General features: G+C 33.3%; 1 protein-coding gene across 6 annotated transcripts; it reads left to right on the forward strand.

Moving 5' to 3' along the window:
• The first annotated feature begins 14,972 nt into the window (after positions 1-14,972).
• Positions 14,973-24,738, forward strand: LOC125062829 (death-associated inhibitor of apoptosis 1-like). Of its 6 annotated transcripts, none has more exons than XM_047669023.1 (3): positions 14,973-14,990; positions 16,962-17,023; positions 22,626-24,738. In XM_047669023.1, exons 2-3 carry the CDS (start codon positions 16,966-16,968, stop codon positions 23,696-23,698), a joined length of 1,131 nt encoding a protein of 376 aa, XP_047524979.1. In that variant the 5' UTR covers positions 14,973-14,990; positions 16,962-16,965; the 3' UTR covers positions 23,699-24,738. The 6 variants fall into 6 exon arrangements, with proteins under 6 accessions (XP_047524979.1, XP_047524986.1, XP_047524962.1 ...); XM_047669030.1 differs by having other exon boundaries at positions 14,978-15,085; XM_047669006.1 differs by lacking the exon at positions 14,973-14,990 and adding an exon at positions 16,711-16,781.

The raw sequence follows: 24,738 nt of genomic DNA on the forward strand, positions 1-24,738 counted from the left end.
TTTTTCGACCAATTAACTAATATATTTTTAACGATTATAGTTGTAATTCAGGCCGTGTCGGTGACCCTTAATGGCTTGAAGGACGGACCGAGCAACATTCCGATCTAGCGAGAAAAATACCTTTTGCTCTATTTGTCGCTAGTCAAGGCCACGCAGCCTGAAAAACATGGGTTAATCTAACTAATAAATTATGTATATATGTCCACACTAATGTCACCAATACTATTTTTCTATAATTTAATAGTCTTAGCTACGTTGCACAGCCAGGTCCTACAAAAGTTATAACTGCTAACAAGCAGGAAAACACCTACGAAACGAAACTGGGCATTCATTTTACACTTTAGTAACCAAAACAGATGAAAAACAATATCAATTAGTAATTCTATTGCGTAACTAACTATCTTTTAGGGCGTTACCCGTCTACTCATCTATGTTTCATACAGTTGCGTCATATTTGCTGGGAAAATATTTTCATCCTACATTATACTGCGCACTTTGCTCCTAAGTACGCCGTGTGAAATCAGCGAACAATGAATTTCAAGAGACGTTTCTCAAAGCGGCTCATTGAAGAAGTTACACCGACCAGTCATCGTTGGCCTAACCTGCCCCTCAATAGGCATAGTCCTAGGTCGCCGCACCAGTAATCTTCATACAAATGAGAGGTCTAAACAACTGGTCGTCTGGTTCACATACTGCATTCATTGAGCTTCCTTCACACGGTCAAAGACGACAAAAAATAATACAAAAAACCGTTACGCTCCCGAAATGTTCCCATAATCGTGAATAACTCATTGATAAACCCTGTATTGACTTTTGATTTCTTCATACAAGCTTTGCCTTAAAAAATATCTTATCAAGGTTTTCGGATAAGCCTCAGAGTAATGAACAAAGTTATCTATTGAAAATATTTCCTAGAAATATTCATGCGGTCACAGTACTTACATTATGTATGAGGGTAAGTATTTCTTGTTATTAAGCGTTTAATGTATGTGTTTTTAATTTATTCTTATTTTTATGTTAAGAACAAAGCAGACATTGTACATACTTTAACTATAAGTTTCTTACGTTAAATACATAATTGTTAAACCGAGATTGCGTTTTAAGAGCTAAATTCTACCTACTAAGGATACCTCTCAATTAAAAGAAAACATTGTTAAGTGCTTATCTGATAGGTACCTAATCCGCTATTTTACTGGTTGTACTAGTTCAGGAAAAGATATATATATATATATATATATATATATATGTAGTAGTATATATATGTGTAGTTAAATCAAAAATTGGAAGTGTAATTTTTTTATTATACATATATAATTTTTTGTAGATTTTCATAATTGCCATGTAATTTAGAAAAGATAGCTTGTAACATATAGTGTAGATATAGCATTATATATGAATATGATGTGGTGAACTTTAATAAATAAATAAATACGAGCTAAAAGTTGTTATTCTATATACATCACTTGTGTCTCAAGTTTCATGGTTTTGAACTTTTTATTCGACGCCATTGACGGCGACGCTTGTTTAGTGCTTCAACTGAAACAGATGGGTCACAAATGTGCGTGGGACCATTATAATTATTCTGTGAATGAACCGCTTGAAGGATCATAAACATTCCCACGATTCACTGAATATGATAAAAAATTTGACCCAAGTTCGTAGTATAACTTAAATATATTAGATAACTTGTGGATAATGTCTTTGCTTTTTGCTACGATTTTTTCCAACCAAAAGCTTAGCTAAATTTTATATTGGGGTTTGGTTTTAACTTTTTAAATATTTAAATATAAACTACACAAATAAATTCATATTTTTAAATGGTCAAACGAAAATTGTTTTATTTTGTTGTTTTTACATACGTCTCAAATGTTATATTTTTTATGTGACCTTAATCGAACCTAGTCGATAAACAGCTGCGGATGCTTGGTAATGAGTTTGATACTCGCTTTCAAATTAATATAAGAAAACAGCCAACAATTATAATGATACAGCGAGGAATGTCGTTAGAAGTGTAACTTTAGTGCACATTAAGCTATCAAGGCATCAGCCTCGTCTGCATTCTTGAGCCGGCTCCCGAGGCCGGCTAAGGAATTTCTGCAACCAGCAACCCGAGACGGAAGGAGCACGGCGGAAGCGGTTCATGGAATCGGTCTGAAATCTACCAGAAGGTTCTATACCCCGACAAACTGTATTTAAATTTGAACCGTAAGAATAATGTGTCTAATGGTTATAATAGCTCTTCCCAAGCTCTGTGTCTTCTACACTTCGTATTCTCGTGAAACTGTAAACTTTATACTGGTTTGGAAGACTTATAAGTCAAAGTTGCGCCAACGTAATTTATGCCTTATTGGTTTAATATAAGTTTTACAATCAAAAGTATGGCATTGAGTTCTTAAGTTGTAGATGTTCGACATATTTCCGTGCTACGACGCGCAACCGTTTCGCTCCATCGTACCGTGCATCCTGCTATATGTTTGTTTTCTTAGTATTTTTTTATCTGTAAATAACCTTTTTAACACATCCAAAGGTTTAACTAAGGATTAAACCATATAAAATACAGCAGTTAAATAAAATATTACAAACTTTGTCATGAAAGCTTTTATTGTTAAACATGATTGCGTTATGGCGACACGGTTTCGAAAAGAACCGTTTATTTCTCAAAAGCCCTTCGACATTGTGAAAAGGTAATATTTGTTGATGAATACCCGACCTCCCGCCGAGAAAGTATGTTCGGAGGCGCCTATATTTTGAAATAAGTGAATGCCGTCACAAATTCTTCCATTTGATTGTTGATTAAACAATCGAACTGGACCCGCATCGTTCATCCGTCTCAATTGTAAATAGTTATTGGAAATCAATTGACGCAGTTAAACAATTCAAGTTGAATGAAACCTTCGAGGACGATATTAATGTCAATGACAATAAGTGCCTATTTAATATCAATATATTTCGGTATTTTTGTTATTGATTTATAACCTTAAAACACATGGACCAATCAAAAACGCTTTAACTATAGTAAGCAATATGAAATATAAAAATATAAAATAGAATAAATTTACTATGGATAGCTTATAAAAATGAAGAAACGTAACTTACTCTTTCATTTACAATATTATTTATTATTGTTATTCTTATTTATTAATGCTTATTTATTTATTTACATTCGTTACATTATACAAAAACAGACATGTAAAAAAATCAGGTTACATATATTATGAACAAGCAACTACTTCCAGGCAGCCCAAATATGGAACAATAAAAAAGACACACCTACAGAGAGTACGTTACAAGAAGTGCATAAATAATTTAAAAAAAAGTCAAAATAACATGTAACACTACCTATAACTAAAATAAAGTAAAATCTAAAGAAAAACAAAAAATAAATAAATCAACAATAATTTGTTTAAACAAAAATGTAAAAGCTAACCCAAGGGTTAATTGAATTACAAATAATATATATATATATATATATATATATATATATATAAGTAGTAGCTAATTACGTATAGCTTCTTAGATTTTAAGAGGATTTAAAAACAAGCATTACGGGACTTAGAATAATCAGAATTCCTTTTTTTACCTATGATAAATTTCAAAAACATAAGCTCGTTTTATTTAATAATATGTATATTACAGTAATTTCTGATTAATCCCAAATTCAGTAACGCTGTTCTATAGGTGTGCTATAAGTTAGTCATACAAGTAGTTCGCTCTATTGCAGTATCGAGTGGAGTGAAAGTGAGGTCGCGGCGCTTTCTATCCGCCATGCCGAGTTTCACAGAGGCTTGCGAAAGCTGTAATGCGAAACTCTATTGAACTGGAATTAGATAATCAAATAGATATATATTGAATTAGACCTAAAGGGCAGATGAAATTATTTTTAAATTAAAATTTCAAAGTCATCCCCTAATTGAGTAGTATTGTAAAGTTCATTTTTTTAATTTCTTTGATTTAATGTGTTTATCAGAATCTCATGGAACAGATGAATTTCTGTCCCAGTGTACTGTAGTAGGGGTTGATCGTAGAGGGTTGAAAATTAAGGATTGTATGTATATTTGTATCATATCATAAAAAAAGGGTGCGTGTACTTATGTACGCGCGTAAGAAGTTATACTTCTTTGGCATTATTAAAAATAGTTTTTGATTGCATGCAAATAATTTATTACAATTAAATAATCAAAGGCTGGAAAAGGAGTCATTATAGTCAATAAAGTTCAGTTTACATTTGAAAAATTAAATAAATAAATATTTATTATTATTCTCTTACATTAAGTGTAACATAAATTCTATTATTATTCGAATGTGGGCAACTTCATTCTGTTAATTTTGTGTCACGGTGCGCGCGCATCAATTTTTAATAAGGCGCCTAAAGAAGTATAACTTCAAAAATTGTCAAAAAATTTGTTTTTAGTGTGGTAAATAAATTATATTTTAAAATTCTCGTCTTCGATAATGTTCAATAACATAAATGTCATTTAGATTTATTAGCCCTTAGATAAGCCAAAGTCAGTTGTTACCCCGCTTCAAACAAAGAGTTTTATTTAAACATCTCCATACAAAACCGGCACCGAACTAAATTCTCGTCACAAACAAATTATAACTTTAACAAAATCGAGTAGGCTTAATCATGGCGTTCCACTTCCGTTGTAGTATAATAAGTAGTCGGGGCAATTTGATTTACATTATATTATTCTCTATACTTTCGCTTGTCTCCCTAGTCCCTTCAGTATATGTATCATTTTATACAAACGCTAAATGTGCTGAGAATACAATGGCCCATTTTTATTTATTCAGAAACGATTCTGGTTTCTCCAATGGCGACATGCTTGCCCCACCTATGTAGGATCAAGGAAAACGTATTTACCAAGAAATTTAAAGGTACCATGACGAAGCACATTCGGCTAGGTTATTTGATATATAGCCATTTTCACAACAGGTTTTGGGTGAGTAATATGTATTTACCATACTGGTAGTATCTTTTGAATAAATCTGTGAAAATTCAATCATTACACTGCATACTTGGGAATAATCTATAACAAAATTACTAAACTAAAGTTGCAGTTTTATATGGTACAGTATAATAAAAATATCATGTTTATTAATAAGTTCAGCAGTAACAACTAAAGTACCCCTTAATCATAAAAATGAATCCTGCACCGTTTTAAGTTAATCTGTGTCTTTTTATCTTAGCGTAAACGTAATATGAAAGAAAGTGACGAAAGAATACTTTGGTTAATAAAGCAATTATAATTATTTATTTGTACATAAGGCTTTAAAATAATAGTGAATATAACTCTTTAGGAATTACGAGATACCTTATCTGATAGCGTTTTCTCAAAAGGTCTTCATGTAGAAGTACTTAGCATGTAATTAATGTTACTGCGCATATCGGATCCATGGCATCAACATGACAATCATATTAAATAGAGTACTAGATAATACGTGTAACACTTACTTGGGTCTTCGCGAAACAATGGTCACGTGTTGATGGTTATGCGCACACAATGTGCATTGTGCAACTCCTGCGCAACCGTTGAGAAACGAGATCCTCAGCCTTCATCTCAGCCCACGTCTGTCTAGAATACTGACGTTTTCATTAGTGGGAAATTAATTTTCTAGATTATACTAAGAATTATATCAAACTGGACATTTGTAAATTGTTCGCTACAACTCATTTTAAAAACATATTGTGTGTGTGGCAGAATTCTTTATGAAAATTATAAATTCTGAAATAATCCTATGTTACGCACGCAAAATCGTTGAACACGGCAGGTTTATAAGATGTTTTATTTATTAAAGTACACCACATAATATAATGCATTTTCCACAGTATAATCTATCTATTCTAAAATACATGAAAATTATGGTGAACATAAATTAAAAAAAAAATCAAATATTACACTTCCAATTTTAGGTTTACTAGTAAATAATAATATAAGTAAATTGTAAGTAGTAGTTTTTTGCTTAATGCGGACTAGGTACCATATAGGCGCTTTACAATTTTTTTTTAAATAGTTCAGCCCCCTACCGAAATAGGGTAGACCGAGGCGAATCGGATCACAGGGCGAATCGGATCAAAATTAGAAATGTGTTGATAATTCAAATATCACATTCACATAGAACGCACTCAACCGGCGTTTTGTGTCTCTCCATTTACTGAGCACCTCCCGACATAAGCAGTATTTCGATCGCGCTTGTGGATCAGTGGCAATGCCGCTCGTCAGCCACTCGGTTTTTTGTGTGTGTCGCAATTTGGCGCTCATCTAAGGTTACGTACTTACGTTTTCTTTGTGTCATATGACGGATTTGTCTTAAAATTTAACTACTTTGGTTTATATTGCTAAGTAAGGTGTTAATATTGAAGAACCAATTCGCTTTTAAGTATAATCTTAGAGGTTAACGTCTAACATATTTATTTCAAAAGTCTTAATTATGGGGCTAATCGGATCATATCCTTAGGGGCGAATTGGATGATACTTTTAAACTGATTTATTAAATGTTTGAGGTTATTGATTCATATTTATTTCATGACCACCGGAGAATGGTGTCAAGAAAAAATGAAAGAGGCTGTAAATTAAGTCCAGAACAAAGAGTTGACCTTGCGTAAAGCTGCTAAGAGTTTTTCAGTACCGTTCACGAGCTAACAGAAAAAAAGGACCATAATATATATGTGAATTATGTGCCAATAATTAAAATTGATCTTATTATTATATATTTTTACTGATTCCAAAGTTATTTAACACTAACCTTAAAATTTTGTTATATTTTGTGCACGATCCGATTCACCCCGAGAGTTGGGGCGAATCGGATATTTTCCTTTTTTTAGTTTTTAATAGCTAATTAAGAGAATATATGTATGATTTAAGTTTTCAAATATTTATTTCATAGGTAATTGTTACTTCTTACGATTTTATCAATAAAAATAACATTATATAGCACTTTAGTATGATTTACTCAACCTCAAAGAAAAAGTGATCCGATTCGCCTCGGTCTACTATATATCAAGCTCTGGATTGATTGCTCTGCTGTGTTTATTCTGTTTAACGAATCCAAATAAAAATGTCTTTGTTAAACATTGTGATGCGATCTTTGTCTTACAAATAGGGACACAAATTTGATGAGTGTTTCATCGGTTTTGACCGCGGTTTATTAGGTACTAATCAACCTTGTACGAGTTACAAGTACATAATACATTGCTCTTTATCTAAAGCATTCTAAGAAACAGCGCACACTTATCCAGCTATGGTAACGCGGTGAAGCAATCGTAAATCTTATTAGTATAACATGATGTCATTTTTTAAATTTGGTAATGCCAGTATTCGACCTCGCTGTTGTGGCGTCGTGAGTTCTCAGACAAACTGCGGAGAATAAAAATAGGATATACTCGAAGGTTTTTTATATAAACGTGATTCGTTCTATAGGATATACTTAAAGTCATCTATGAATAGTAATTGTCTTTAAAGTAGCTATTCCAATTAATATATACGAAGGTCAAAACCTCGAATACAATACTGATAAACCTAAATTCCGCATTCGGCATAATAAAGCAAATAAACCATTTTGATTATATTATCAATGTTCCAAATACGACTATCGGCGTTTTATTTTTAAGGTTGTAATCAGTGAAGTTTAATACATCCTATTTATAAAAACTAAATAACTCTATAGCACTGTTCTAAGGTAACCCTTTGTCTCTTTCTGTTAAATTGTGTTTACGCTGTAATGAAAAGAAACAGATGACTACTTCGGTTGAAACGGTGCAATTCTGAATTATTTTTATTATTTAATCCGAATAGCATAGAAGTTCCTGGAAATAGTTGTTTTTATGCAAAATAGGCAGGCATTTAGTAGTTCACATGATAAGTTTTTTATTTGGGCTTCAGAGAAGTACATCGCTTCCCATAGGATTTACTTTAATTATACCTCATGTACGAGTGAGGGAAGTTACATCTATGTATATTTGCTGTTTTAGCCTTGATTTATAAGCACGCCGTCTGGGTAATATACACAAAGATAGAGTTAAGTCTGTGTCCCGTGTGTCAAATATTGGATTTTGTCATACAGGAGTCAGTTCGCGCTGTCTCGTTTCCAATGTCACCATTATGCAAAAGACACCCGTTTTTCGTTTCTGAATATAAAATATCATATTTATGATGCAAACCTTAAACCTTTTTTTACGTGTTGCTCTATATCTTTCAGTAAAATATAATGTTCTCGTAAATGCTTACAACAGCTTTTAGGATTTTGACGACTTGACAGTTTTTTTTACTATGCACTTTTTCCAAATTTTCTCTCCTTAAAAACCATCCTCAGGGTTCAAGGAATAAATAAAAAAATACTCGAATTGCTCCGCCGGTTTTTTGTTTTGCGATTCATTTTAATTTATATAGATTAATAAAAAGTCACGAAAAGATGTGCGCGATTTTTATCTAAATAGTGCATGCATTTCCGACTACTAATAAATATTTTTATATTTATGTCTAAATAAAACAAGGAATCTATATAATTTAGTTAATTATAATCTACTTTTCTTAATAACTCACTGTAAATATAACAATTAGTTAATTACAATTACAAAGTACTTTTATTATTAATTCAAATACAATAGTTTTAGTGAAGTCATCATTAGTTAACAATACTGAGGTCATTTTTTATCCAAATGTCCAGTTGATTGCGTTTGTTCTGATTGCTTACAATTTAATCAGAGTCCGTCGTGGGAACCATTGTTATGAGTTTATAGAAAAATACGTCTTAAGGCTTTAACAACCACAAGAGTTACTAAGTTAATTAACTGGTATAATTATTTGCTTAGATCAGAATTCTAAACAGTCAGCTTTAATTTTGCGCTTTTGAACTTGAACGAATTTTATAAATTTAATGACATGGGTCCCATACCTTTTATTGATAAACTGATTTGACTATACTAGCGTCATACTAGCTTCTTTGTGACGTCATTGTCTGACTATTTAGTAATCAACATTAAATAATAATTTATAAAGCAAAGTTTTCTTTGATTTTATGATTCGATCCATAATTTCTTATCAGGCTTTTGACAAGATTTAAAAACTATTTAAGATTATTTACTAAAGACTATATAAATTTTTATTTTTGTTAAGTTTGACATACCGTCCTTGTAAACACGTAAACAAACGTCAAGTTTTTTTACGCTACGCTAAATTACACAAATACATATTACATTTCGATCAAAATCAGTCACCGACGAAATTAAACTCCAAGGCAGTATTAGAATTAGGTTTTATTTACTTCATGGTCAATTTGACAAATCCTGGTTGTTTTGTGTCATGTAAAGTAAGGTTATATAGATATTACTTTCAATAACACTTGACATTTCTTCATACTAGCTTTGCTAGAGAGGGCATTTTCAGCTGCTAGGTATGATATACTGACATAAGATGCCGCTTGTCAGACAAAACTCTCGATGTTATTTGCTTCTTAAGAAGTTATTTGAAAAAATCACTCCTTAATATCTAGGATAGGATAGCTCGTAGAAGTAAATCCAGAAAAAATTGTTTATTCACCACTGCAAAGGCTTGTATTAAAATAACTAATGAATATGTTTCGTGATAGAAACAGTAATAATAAATATAAATTATAATAAATATTTTTCTTTAAAATGATGACGTATCTTAATAAACACATCTTAACAGTTTCCATTAGTAGAACCACATTTTAATTGTTCGATTTAAACAATTGGTTTTCGAAAACTACCCGAGATCTTGTAAAATCGAGAAACAGTAATTCTTAATCCCACGACATCTCGAATTAACGATCTCGACTCGAGATTCCATTCCGTTCATTCGAGATCTATCATCAGAATAACTCTGCGGTATCATCATCCATATGTTTGATAATAAATTTAATAAGAACTATGAAAGATTTCTGCCGCAGCTAAAGAGATGGCTTTTGCATTAGTTTTCACCGCATCATTATCAGTCTATTTGTATAGGAGCTACGTTGCCATAGACAGACCACACATGCACGCTCCACTTTTACGTCGGACGTTAAAAAAGAAGGATAAAAATTTTAAAGTTCTATAGTTCCGAACCTGTTACTGCTTTTGTTTTATACTAGGCCACCTTGCTTAATTCTGGCCCCATATGTTGTAGGTCACGATTTAAAATCGCCATAAGGGTGTATCATGTTTCTTTTTTACAATAAGGTTTCAAGGTTGCAGATGTCTAAGTTAAAAAAGGCAAAAGTATACTAGAATAGTAATATTTTATGTGTATAATAAAATGTGTGGTCATATTTTTATGCGGGTAGCCAGTGCGGGTACATATATTTTTTAAATTGGATTATTAAACTCAAACCTTTAAGATATTAATAATTCCGTAATAGATTATGATAGATAGATAGGTAGGTGATGTGCCTAACAAGTCATATTTGGGTGTAAGATATGCAATCACGATGTTTTCCTTCACAATTTGATGCAGAGCAGCATGGTAATACGTAATTTTAATTGTATATCAATATAGCACTTGATATTTGGAGAGGCGAGAGAAAAACCTATATTTCTTAAACGTCAGTTAAACTAATTATTATTTAATTATTATTTTTAGTGTATATTTGATCGCCATGTTTAATTTTTAATAAATGATTTCTTTTCATTATTTTTTGTTATAAAGATATAGCTTTGAAGTCGCGTCCACTAAGATGCTTCAAGTAGAATTCAGGTGGAATAATGTGATCTGTTAATTAATTAATTATCAATTTCCTTTTTTTACTAGTGACACTCACGTTGCTTTTATTTCAATTTAAATTTTATTATAACTTATAAAAGAGAAAACGAACTGTTATTCCAAATAATTAAACGTTTGAAATATAAAGAAATTAGATTAAAACCTATTTGATCCAACCAGTGTAACTTTGGATGTATAGAACAGTTTTTTATACGTGTAATTTTCGTAATTACAGGTTAATCTAATAATAAAATTTTCCTACACAGTATATAAAATACAACTTTAGACTATTACAATTCTATGTACTAGGCGAACGATTAAATCCGTGTATCGAGATAACTACTAGGAGAAGGGATTAGAGCGTTGAGTCAGCGTCTTGCCCCAAATTCCAGAGAACACCATCCGCTGTGCAACCTTCAATGAAATTCCATCTACAACTCAATGGCCTCAAGCGCTAGTTTGGCGTGAATCAATGAAATCAAAGACCCGTTGTGTCGAGGCCCGAGCAAGCCATGTCTAGCAAATACTTTATGGTTTCGATGGCTGAAATTGTTCGGTTTCCTTTAGAAAATTATAGTACACGGAAATGGTAAGGTCTGTGATGTTGTAACTACTATAATAATAATAATTATGCCTCGTTTATTCCTCGAAACATTCATCCATATTTAATAAAGATTTTACTTATTTCATTATTTTACAAAATATTTTTTTTAAAAAGTCCTTCCTTACCTACCTTCTGTCCTACCATCGCCAACTGGCTTCACCAATCGTAGTATTTACTATTAGTTAGACATTTACAAGTATACATATATACTACATAGTTTACTATTAAAAAAAAACACTTTTTAACCCAAGTAGACGAAGTCGCGGGTTGCTAGAGCCAAGTTCACAAGCCGTAGGTTTAAGACTAATTCAAATGTTTAACTAGTTGTTGCAAACAAAATTTATTTTTAAATTAGGTCCTATATTATTATGGATGTGTTTGTACCAGAGGGGGCTATGTTTAACTAGTTGTTGCAAACATATTTTTTTTAAATTTAGGTCCTATACCAGCTTATATTAATATTTATGTGTTTGTACCCATCCTGTATGAGTTTCGCAACACCCAACGCAACAAAACATCGTAGTCTATTCGAAAAAAGTCTATAGTCACATCACATCTAGATTGCACTCGTACATATTATGTAACACAATAATTATATTCAAGCTGAGAGATTCGGGCAATCTTGGTCGAATGCAAGGTACGATACTGAGTTAAGGTTAATAAAAAACCATGTTGTGATTAACTGGAAAAAGAGACTATTTTAACAGAATATAAATTTTAATTAAAGAAACTCAGAATTATTTATTTAGTTTTTCTATATCTTTCGACAATCTTATCATTTATCTTTTCGTATCATAATTGCGAATAAGGAAATTAAACAACGGCAGGTTGCAATAACAGTTTGAATTTCGACTTGGGTATTTCAAAGCTACAAAAGATTTTATATAACTTTCTGGACCCTATTCCCAAATCACAATAGGAACGTGACAAGGAACACGATTTCTCAAATTCCATAAACGCTTTCATTCAAAAATAGTGCCTGAGTATATGCACGTTTTTCGTATAATTCAAGACACTTGTAATGCGAGACGGATAAATCTTAATTGTAAATGCTTTGTTTTAGATATATATGAAACAGTATTTAAAAATGTGACTCTTGTCTCTGCGCTATTGAAGGACTTGCTTGCGCTACGCAGCGATTTCCAGCCCGCCGTGAAAAATGTATATGAAATAAATGCTTTCGACGAGACTTATTAAATTATTAGTGAGACGACCTTCAGGGATACTTGCGTCCCGGAATGCCTTGCTGGCTCTACGAGTCCTATTTTCCAAGAATCGTGATGCATGCGCACCAAGCGTATTTTTTACTTTATATAGTGTAATCAATAAATTTTGATCGTCTAGTTTAGTGTTTGGCTCAAGTAGAAATTGTTAAATGGATAAAAATCGAGCCTCTTATTAATGACATTTCATTATTTTTATATGAAACTATTTTACGAAGGTCGGGTCTTATATTTGGTATAAATTTATCTGATAAATATATTTGATCAATTGTATGAATAGTCATACAATTGATCAAATATGAGTCTATAATGTTTTCAATGTCAATGTGTTGTAACATGACAACGTTGTTTAGTTAATAAATGCCATATTTGCAACATGGCTAGTTATTCAGCATTCCATATTAATAAGAAAACAATACTGAAAGAATTCAGTTGTTTATCAACCTTTCTCCTGTTTTGATAATATTATACGATTGCATATCACATCAACCAAATGCGATAAGCATGGTACCTTAATAAACGAAACAAAAATTTATCAGCTTTTCAATTGTATATAGTTTTATATAAAGGGATTTCTAATATAATGCCTGTTAAAGTATAGTTAGTAAGTAAACCGTTATAAAAAATCATTTGAATGAGTATAATATTTTGATGTCAAAATGGAGATTTAAACAAATGGGGCATAGTAACAAGAAAAGTATCAAGATGAGTTTGTCGTATTGTAAATTCCTTTGCCTTCTTAGCGCCAGCCTACCTGTGGAGCAAAAAAAACATTCTGGCTGTTGGGCCGAGTCGGCGCTTTTGAGATAATTTATAAGGCTCTGCCTTTCTCGGAATTTCGAAATCTCGCCAAGATAGCTCCGAGCCCAGCTTCAGGGAATGGAATGTAACGGATTTTGATAGGAAAAAATGGCTTGCATTGGTTCGTATTGTAAATCAGATAAAAAACTCCAATTATGTGCAGCTGTCATTTTGGTTGGTTTAACGAAGCTATTAAATGTTGTAAGAGCGAGCGTGAAATGGAATGCACTTTCAACATAAATATAGAAATAATTGTATCTCTGTGAAATAGAAAATAAAATATTACTAATTATATTGGTAGGTTATTTCAAGAATTCGCTGGACTATGATGAAGTATGTTCTAATACCTCTGATATTAAAAAAAACTAGTAAGTGTGTAAGTATAGTGAAAATGCATTTGTCTAGTAGTCCCATACAAATAAGCAATATTGATATTTTATAAATATATAATAGAGAAAATTTCATACAAAAAAAACGTAAGAAATTTATTCTGAAATCTCATGTGCAACTGCAACCGCGTAGGCTGTAAAGCTGGTTTATGTACTTTAAACTGAAGTTGAACCCCAGCTGTCCTTACATGGAGTTCTGGGAAAAGAAGGCCGCATACCAAGCCAAGAGTTTCTATTGGTACATCTCGTGGTTCAAAGATTATACTCCTAACAGACCTGTCATATTCAAATTGTCGACAAAAATTTTGAAATTCGAATTCTCTGGATGAACAAAGAAGGTTGCTTATCACACATCAGTTAATAGACAACCACAGACAGTTTTTTTAAATGCGACTCATTTTTGTAAACAAAACAATCAGTGATTTTTAAATTATGTACATCTTACGAAAGAAATTAAGTTTGTACGTAGTAAGAAACCATTAAGTCGTAATACTTGGGTAAACACGATCATTATTCCGTATTTACATTTAGCTACCTACGCTTTAAACGTTAATTACAGTATTTTTAAACGTATTAGTTATAAAAATAGTCTCGGATAGCAATCTTATTTAAATTTTGGAGGCCTTAAAAAGCATAGTACCTAGTTATTTTTCCTCTTTGTCTATAGGTACAGTTTATTGCTCAGTCACGAACAAAACCATAGAACGGCTACACTAGACCTCGTTAGGAAGGTTCATTCATTGAAACTACGCTAGGGCTTTTATACAAAGACATATTATCTTTATATGTTAACAAAATTGTGTTACAATTAGATAGAGGTCTTTTCCTTACCCAGAGGTTACCTTAAAAAAATACTATTTGTCTATTTATTTATTAACACGTTACTTGGCCGTAAGCATTTTGGTCGTGCACAGACTAGTAAGGCGAAACCAGAGTAGTGGACAACGAGTTTCACATGGAGTGGAAGACTGGCACATGTGTTGACTATTCTCTATTCTCTACTTCTCTCACTGTAGACGCGCTGATGAACTATCAAAGAATTCTTGGTTATTTAACAGACAGATTTCATCAGTCCTGAGGTAAGTGTTGTATAAGGAAACCAAGAAAATAGGTAAATCGATTTTCACGCCAACCTACGCTGTGGGCAAGGCATATGACGACATCGTCGACGACCTACGTATTACAAAATGCATATAAATCATAATAAATATGTATTTTCCTAGTCAGTAAAGTGAACTGAAGTGTCAGTTATATTACTTCTAATAATCAAAAGGTACGGTTTAGTTTCGTGATAATTTTTGCATGCCATTTCGAACATATATTTGATAGTGTTAAACTAACTTACTACCAGTATATCCTACTTTCAAGGTACGTACACATTATTTTAACATTTTGTGTTAATTGTTGGTTTAAATCTTTGGTTGAGTCTTGAGGTATGTTAAAGTTTCTAGCATTTACGTTTTTTGACGTTTAAATACGTTGGACCTGCGAGATTGATTTAAGGAGCATTTTCGCTGCTCCACGTCAATCTCGCTAAGAGAAAACTGAAACCACAAATATCGCTATACAGTATACATATTAAGAAATATAATGGGATTGGCAGCTTTACCGGTTTGCAATTTGGCAAAATACACCGAAATTTTAGTTGCATTTGTGCATAGGTATATATATACATAAGTATATAATTTATAAATAGTTTGGAAATGGATAGCAATTAGTTTTTGAAGTGAAACTTCGTTAGCCGCATGAGGGTAAAATGGTTACGGATGAAACGCAATAATAATAATATTCGCGTCACGAAGATGTGCAGCGTTTTTGACGATGAAAAGGGAAAGCGATTGAGAGAGAATAAGAAGGGCAAATTACCTTAAAGAAATTATATTTTTAAAATTAAAATTTCGTAAAGAGAATTTATGAAATATTAGTATTTTATATTTTATGCAAAATAATTTATTGAAATCTCAAATGACGAATTGTAAATTAAAATGCCACATGTTTTTACTATCGAAGAAATTAATTAAAAAAATAAAATAATAATTTGTATTAATTTTCGACATTTTTAATAATATTATTAACAATTAAATTCATTAAATTCCTAACATATCTTTTTCTTTTTCCCTTCCTCTAAGTCTCGGGAATCTAAAGTTTTAGATTTGAACGTGAAGACTTAAAAATTACTTTTGACATGTGTACTTTATACGCACGCACTTTTTATTTTAATTATGTAGGTATAAGGTAAATATAATGCATATGACAGCATGTACTAGAGAGGAACGTATTGGTTTTTGTTTTGTAATTGTGTTTTCTTATGTACCTAGAAATATGTACACAACTAATAATAGTTGTAAGTATACATATTTCCGGTGGCTTTTTTGGTGTGCTTTGTTTCCTTTATCCCGATTTTGATGAGGGATGATTGAGACAGCTGTTGAAGCACGTGGAATGGCAGCTGACGCCCGCGCACGAGCAAGCTGCATTCACACCTGCGCTTGTTTCGCGCCAAACTTTACCTTACATAATAATATTTTTTATCTCTAAGCATAACAGATGTTAGATTAGCATCTGCTTAAAGAAGTATTTACTAGGATTCTTATTCCATTTAGTCTCTATATCTGATATATTGCTTGAAAAACCACTGTCTCACATAAACTTTTTTAAATAATTTGTGCCTGCTTGAGTTTTCATGCATATGGCCACTTCACAGTTTTCAGTATTTCATAAAATTATGCAATTATCTGCATCTGAAAGATGAAAATGTGTCATTGTTAAAGTGCGTAGATAGGTAAGAAATAGTAAAGGATATCATTTATCCCTTTGAAAGTTATCATTTAACACGCGTATGCCAGGGGTTACATATTATACGTTCCAGGTTGGTTACCTAAATACCTAATGAAAACTGCTGTGTATATGTTAATATTAAAAACGAGATTTCATTGGATCAGATGTTTATGCTAGCAGATTGTAAACAATACGATAAGTACTAATGCATTTTACGTAACAGTTTATCGTCGTATCTCAGTCACTATTCGTGTTCAAGCGACACTGTTCGCGGTTGTTTGATTAGGTACAGGTGAATTCTGAATATAATTGTGAATTCTGTGATCTCAGTGCATAGACAATTTATTGCCTTCTATTTTTAAATTGCTGTCAATATAGTACGATTTGTAGAACTAAATGTTTTTTGGGATTAAAATAATTAATATTTTAAGTGAGTTGAATTAATTTTGGATTTCTCAATTGACAGACGAATGGAACATGGGCTGGATCCCGATGGAAATGAAGCTGCCGTTGCAGGCACGTCAGCGGGTAAGTTTTGATTCCATTGACAATTAATATTTAAAATAATAACATCATTTCTTGCATTTACATTTTATTTTTTGGTATTCCGAACAGACACTTTTTCTTTTAAATAACGCGCATCATTTATTTTAATAATGTGATTATTATTGTGTTCAAAATTTGAATGTGAAGAATGCAATACACATCTTTCCATTATATAAGGTTGTCACCTAGTAAAGAAACGTAAACCTAAATATGTTTTTAAACGGGGAAAGATCTTTTTCATTGAATTTTATTATTTATCTATCATAAATAAACGAATTTTAAGGGCTAAACTCAATTAGACCTTTCGAACTTTTGTTCGTTTAATTTATGAAAATACATATAAAGTGCAGGCGGCAACCCTACGAACTAGCCACTTGGCGCTCAAAGTCAAACGCCCGTTCGCATCGCGGTCGGGACTCGGGAGTCGGCAGTCAGCACAGCTTGGCAGTCGCCAGTCAGTGACTGGCGCACGGTGTAGAGTGTAGACTAGGCTCGAGATCGGTTGTGTAGTAGGGACAGTTTTTGAACGTCAGCGTGACTGTGACGCACATTTTATCGGAGTATACCGAGCGCCACTCGCTCCGTTTGCGGCTTGACTCGAAGGCACTAACGTCAAATAGTTGCGAGTTTCGCACTCGTGGATCAGGAATTGTGGTGTTTGTTTATCGGTTAAAGAATTCAAAATTTAAAGTGAGAGTGATCATAGTGACTAAGTTGGACAGGGTTCTGATGTGCTTTAAATATATAGTGTATTTACTTGGATTGCAAATGGATTCTTTGAGAGGTGAATATTTTTCTTACATAACCTATTCGCATCAATATGTTGATGATTTGGAACGAGGGCAACGTCATAATGTTAGCTTTCCTGTTATAAACATTATTTGAGGAAATATTCGCAAGAAAAGAATATATGTTGTTGATCATGAAGTGGTTTTTTCCCTTTGAATTTTATAAGTATGCAACTAATACATAATATTAGTCCTATACATTAATTATCATTATTTTAATGTTTAAACTATAAGTATCTGGATTTTCATGATACATAGGTTAATGTAATTTAAGTTAATGTTAGTAATTAATTTATAAACTAGTTGTGGTTCTGATCAATAACAGCTGTTTGTCTTGTGAAAGTTAACACAACTTTGTCCTTTACTAAGGTCTTCAATGTCATATAAATGCTTAAATTCTTAAAATCTGTGTGTACCTAGCCACATTGTAATATGCTCTAAGAGTTATTTTATATATTTTTAATAAAAATAATATTTTGGAGGGAAATGAAATGAATTAAATCAAGCAATAATTACAATTTGATAGGAATTCAGGATGTGCTGAATTACTTTACATTATATAAAATTAACTAAAAGTAAAACTATCTTAAATTATGTAGGTATAAACAACCATTGCACTTTGAACAAATAGTATTGTTAAAGATTTCCATACTATTTACTTTGTTGAAGTTTTTATACATACTTGCAGCGCCATCTATATCATAATTGAGTAAAGCATTTCTAATATCTCAAGCCTTAAACAATACAATCTACTTGATTGTAACAATAAAGTTTTCCAAGTATCGATAACTATTAATGTTTGGTGTTAAATTTAATTCTAGGAAATGTTATGTTTTTTATCAGTTCTTGATAGCTTATCAAAGTTATTTAGAATTGAAAACAATAATGTACGATTGCACCCCATTTTTCAGAGACAAATCCCATAGAATAATAGGTTTACATGTTTGAAGTAAACCCTAGTGAGCCTCAAGCTACACTCGTTTGTATGACCTCACCACTCAATGCTATAATAACAAGTTGTTTTTTTCGGCAACAGTCAAATGGATTTAGACATCGAATCAGAAATGTGATTAACAAGAATTTGAATCAGAGTTTATACTAAAAGTCTTTGTTTATTAGCTATAGAGCTAGTTCTTAAAGACTTAAGCTAAATAGTACAATTAAAAAATATATTATTTATTGAAACTACTCAATTATACTAGTAAGTTTTTTTTATTTCGTCTCATATGCTTTGGGTTGTTAAATTTAGTATAAAATATAGTAAATTAATTTTCATAAAAACTTAAAACATCTTGATACGATTTTTGAAATCAACAAATTATAATAATAATTGATTTTGTTAACTTTTGCTTATTTAATATACAATTCACTCCATCTAGTAAAAACCTTGGCCATTATTAAGTAAATAAGTTAATTGATATGACTTTATTTTCAACACCACTAATTAGGTGACATTAGTTATTATAGTTGTAATTAAACAAAGTCAATAATCAATTAACAACATCGAAAAGTAAATTATGTTCTAAGCAATATATTATTGGCTATAACAATGTTTACAATTTGAAACTATTTTAGTCACAGTCTTCAAGCTATTGTTATAGATTCCAATTCTTTTTTTTATTATAAAACAGTCATTATGTAAAATATATATTAGACCTAAAATAATATTACTTATATCATACATTATTTGAAGAGTAACTAACTTAGCTAAATTGTCTGATGAAAAACACACACAATTTTTTCCTGTGACTTTCAATGGTCCTTTATTGATTAACATAAGGTTTTACTAAACTATAATTTGGATATACACATAAAAGTATTCTTAGAATCTCATTGCTAAGCAAAATGGAAATATAATAAAAAGGCTACACAGCATTATAGATATATAATAGGGACAATGTATTTGTAAATTGTGTGGGAACAAGCCTAGGAAACCGATCGTGGAATGCAGTCAGCCCGCAGCTATCGTGGGAGTATCATTATACGGCCCGCCTTGTCGTTGGCGGCTAGCGCCTAGCGGCATTACTCCTAGCAAGATCTATTTTGATTCGTTAAGGATCGTATTCTAAACGTATATTAAGATTAGTTCCTTGATAGTTCAGTTTCATATCGTAAAACTGCACCTCCTAAAACCATACTAATTATTAAAAAAAATTAACCAAGGCTTAGATCACATTATTGTTAATAATATAACTAATTTGTAATATGAGCTGAAGGACATTTTATTTTGCGTGGGCTATCACTTGCCTCCTTGTGTGGGAATCATTTTTTTAACAAGTTTTCAATGAACGCACTGTACTTTTTTGAAGTTTTAAAAATCACTGCGTCCACTCATTCATTCAGCTTTGTTATCAACATTTCCCATCTGGCGGATGTTCATATCCACATTTCCGGGCCGCGATCGTTTAGTTTATTTTTAAAGCTTTATGATGACATTGTTTGTATAGGAGCGAACATCCCATTCATATCCTATTCATTAAGGACTCATTCAAGTTGAAATCAGTATGATTAGTATAGGTCTAGACTCTAGGGGATTGTGCTTTGTGTCTACTTTCTCAAGTAGTAGGTAGTGCGTAGGCGCTATAGGCATAGTGGAATTCGAAAGCTGAGCGTCGACCACCCATAGGCATGAAAACACCGCCCCTCCCTCCCTCCTATGGACACGCCGGCGCCGCCTCTCGCCGTTCTCTTAAGGCACAATGCTGAATTTCATTTGCGGCATGCGCCTTGGACCTTGGAAGTTGATTCTTTTGTTTTGTTCCCCATGAGTTCTTTGTCTTTTTTTGTCTGAAAGTATCCTGTCAGAACGCCTGATATAGCACACACCACTTGTATATTCTACTCTGAAACCTACATTTTGATATCAATTTTCCATATATTGTGTTTATAATGATAAATATTTGTAATATGTTGTTACATATTATTATTTTGTTATTATCAAAATCAATCAATTTATTAGTAGCCATAATCGAAAATGTATTTATTTTCTAAAGACAGGTATTAACGTAATGCAAGCCCACATACGTTATACCAAAACATTATCCATTTACTAGAACCGAGATGTTGTGCAGTCTGCGACTAAGTACTGTCCGCATTCCACAGCGTCACTTTTTATTCGGTACTCGCTTAGACCCGCCCAGCGGAGCCGTCACATTCCTAAGGCTGTTTTTTACGCTGTGTGGTCGCGGTTTCCGCTGAGGACGGCAACGTCGCGTCTCAAATATGAATGAAATCCGGTCGGCGGGGGCGGTGCGGCAACGTCGCTCCAGACGCTCCGTTGATTGAGAACTACATCTCCCGCGTCGGCCCTTCTTTCGTACTTCACTTGTTTGTAGCGACTGAGTGCATACGCACTATACATTAATAGTTATGTCCCATACCGCGGTCATAACATCTGTTAAAAACCGCATGTGACGATTCCTTAGTTAATTTTATGGTAATTCACGTTGGTCAGGGATATAAATTATTTTTATTTAATACTAATGTAATGTAGGTCGTTATCTGCAATTTCTCAGGGAAAATTTGTATAAGAAACTTGGCTTAAGTTTCGTTTGTTATGAAATACAATACCGACAAGCGTATAATATATTCATTGTATACAGCAGTTTGCTTTTATTTCATATAAGGTTTGAGTTAATAAATCGGTCTTGAACTATACAATTTACTGTGTAATATGTAACAATATTTAATATAAATACATGCAAGTAAAATCGGCAATTTTGATGTCATGTGAAACTTGAAATCGCATACATTTTGAAAACTGTAGCAGACCCCACACAGCTGTAACTGTACATGGCACCCCACGTAGAAAGAACCCTTCGTATACGCACGCATGCGTAGAGGGGCAGTCAATATACCCAATGCAGTCAGAATACGTACGATGCCCGAGTCCATCTGTCCTCCATCAGAGTATTACGAAAAAAACCTATTTTTTTTACTGTTAGCTTTAATGTTATCTATAGAAATGTGTGATTTGAGTGTTACGTGAAAATAGTGTTTCATTTAACTACAAAATGCCTATTTTAGTGGATAGCAAACACAGAAATGGTAATTATCGATCGGTTTATGTCCGGCCATTATGACGTGATAGATTTTATATTCCAGTTTGATTTGGCTTTTAGTAGTAATCGTTATAGTGTTTTTATATGTGTGTAAGTTAAGTGATTAATTATTGTAAAACATTAAATGACGTCTTAATATTTTATATAGAAAAATATTTATTATATTAAAATACTGCATCTTGCTTAATCATGACATACACAAACACTATTATATTCTTCGTCGCTAGAGACAGACCTTTGTATTCGTAGGCCTTTAATATTTAAGCTAAAAAATTGATTGTACGAGCCGAGTGCATGCGCACTGAGTGCAAGAGGTCTGGGGTAGGGAGGAAGGGAGGGACTGGGAATGGAATGTCGATGACGAAGCCAGGCGGGCCGCGAACTTGTTGTTATGTGAAACTGTACTTGAACACTTGCCTTTAGTTCGTCTATCGCTCTCGGGTAATATGAGAGCTGCATTCTTAGTAAACATGATGTTAGGCATGAGAATCATATCTCGCTATTTACGACATGGGCAAAAGTCGAAACATAAACCTTGTCATTTACTTACTTCGGATTAAACCCTGTGACATGAACTTTACTCAGAAGTATGACAATAGATTTATTATGTTACCGTTATAACCCTATAATTTGGGTGAAATTAAATGCAATTCAAAGAACGCTATTAATCCTTTGCGAGGATAATAGCGATAAGTAGGAATTAGAGATAATAATTTTATTTTTCCTTCTTTTCAGGGGCCGCCAACACTGCTTCGCCCATAACGCCTCAGATGATGAGCCAATTGTTCAAGAGACGACCACTAGTAGGCCAACTAGTCTTACCGACGCCAGGATGCGAGTCAAATTCCACTTCACCGTCAACATCACCCACGGCAGTTTCGCCTACTTCTTCCACCGATAAAACTGACAACCGGGATCCACTGAGCTTCTATCCTGAAGACATGCACAGAGAGGAGGAGAGGCTCAAAACATTCGATAAATGGCCAGTAACGTTCATATCGCCAGAATCTCTCGCGAGAAATGGATTTTATTATCTCGGTCGCGGTGACGAAGTGCGTTGCGCCTTCTGTAAGGTGGAAATAATGAGATGGGTCGAGGGAGACGACCCAGCACAGGATCATAGTCGTTGGGCACCGCAGTGTCCCTTTCTGAGACGTCAGATGGGTGCTGGAAACGTTCCCCTCGATGCAGCTGTCAGCGGAGGTCGCGATGAATGCGGCGTGAGAGCGCCGGTCACCGCGGCGCCTGTGCGCATGCCGGGCCCCGTACACTCCAGATACGCGTCCGAGGCTGCTCGTCTTCGCACCTTTGCCGACTGGCCTAGAAGTATGCGCCAAAAGCCAGAAGAACTGGCGGAAGCTGGCTTTTTTTACACGGGTCACGGCGACAAAACCAAATGCTTTTACTGTGATGGGGGCCTTAAGGACTGGGAAAATGACGACGTCCCATGGGAGCAACACGCCCGTTGGTTTGACCGATGCGCTTACGTCCAGTTAGTGAAAGGTCGCGACTACGTACAGAAAGTCTTAGCCGAAGCGGCTATCGCCGAGGCGCCTAAGAAGGAGAAAGATACGTCAAACGGAGACCCCGCTCCACCCACGAATACAAACACAAACATCTCGCCTGAGAACGAAGATATCCCCGTGGAGGACACGAAATTATGTAAAATTTGTTTCGCCGAAGAAAGAAACGTGTGTTTCGTGCCCTGCGGCCACGTGGTGGCCTGTGCCAAATGTGCCCTGTCCACAGATAAATGCCCGATGTGCCGAAGGACGTTTACGAATGCAGTGCGCCTGTACTTTTCGTGAGGCGAGTTGTAGACTGGACTCGATGCTAGTCAGATCCGCGGGGTCTATGCGTGCACGAAACCACGCTCTATGACCGCTTCAAACTGTGATTTTACCGTTTAATTGTTTGTTTTAATGATTCAAAGCGGTGGGGCAGCTCTCGTCTCGCCGAGAGTTGTGGGACAATTCTCGGCGCGCCGAGAGGATTTCGAATAAGACGCGATTCACGTAAAAGTAGATGTTAAAATGATTTTAAATTATTTATTGTTTAAAAATTATAATGTCGTATTTAAATAATCTATTGTAAATATTTTATAGCTTATCATTTTGTCCCACCGGAAAATAGAGAAAGTAACGTAGTTGTGTGACCCATGCAGTATGCAATGTTGACAATTTACTCTTTGGAACCCTACAATAGCTATAATCGTCATTAACTATATATTTTATTCTATTATCTTTTTCATCTATCTACTTCTGAAAATACATTACATCTGACATTGTGTACTGTGTTGGATTCAGATAAACATGTATAATTTTGATGTTTTAATTATCTATTAATTTATAATAATGCTATTTCAGATTAGAAGTTAAAATTCAGTAATTGTATTTTGATGACATTGAATGATAATGTAAATAATTTTCATTTGACAATAAAAGTAAAAATTGGAATATTAGGTAGACATAATGATAAGCGGGAATTTCTTAGCACGGTCACTCAATAATAAAGTTTAAATAATTTTTTTGTCACCAGCCTGCATCACATAGAATACTGGAAAACATTTTAACCTGCATTAAAGTTCCATGAAGTCAACAAGGAATCGATACTGAGAATTTTTAAAACAATAAAATGTAACAAGCCATATCATAATATATAACTTTTCATGCAAATAATAGAACTTCATACTGATTTTTAATAATAGACATGCAATTTAGAATTACTATATCACTGAAAATAATTATTATTAATGAGAGAATTTATAAAAGTCAGATTCAATTTGTTTTTGTCATAGGTAATTATTATTTCGCCCTGTTGATGTTATAATAAACAAAATGTTAAAAGA

Source organism: Pieris napi, chromosome 2 (genome assembly GCF_905475465.1).
Source record: "Pieris napi chromosome 2, ilPieNapi1.2, whole genome shotgun sequence".
Lineage (NCBI taxonomy): Eukaryota > Metazoa > Arthropoda > Insecta > Lepidoptera > Pieridae > Pieris > Pieris napi.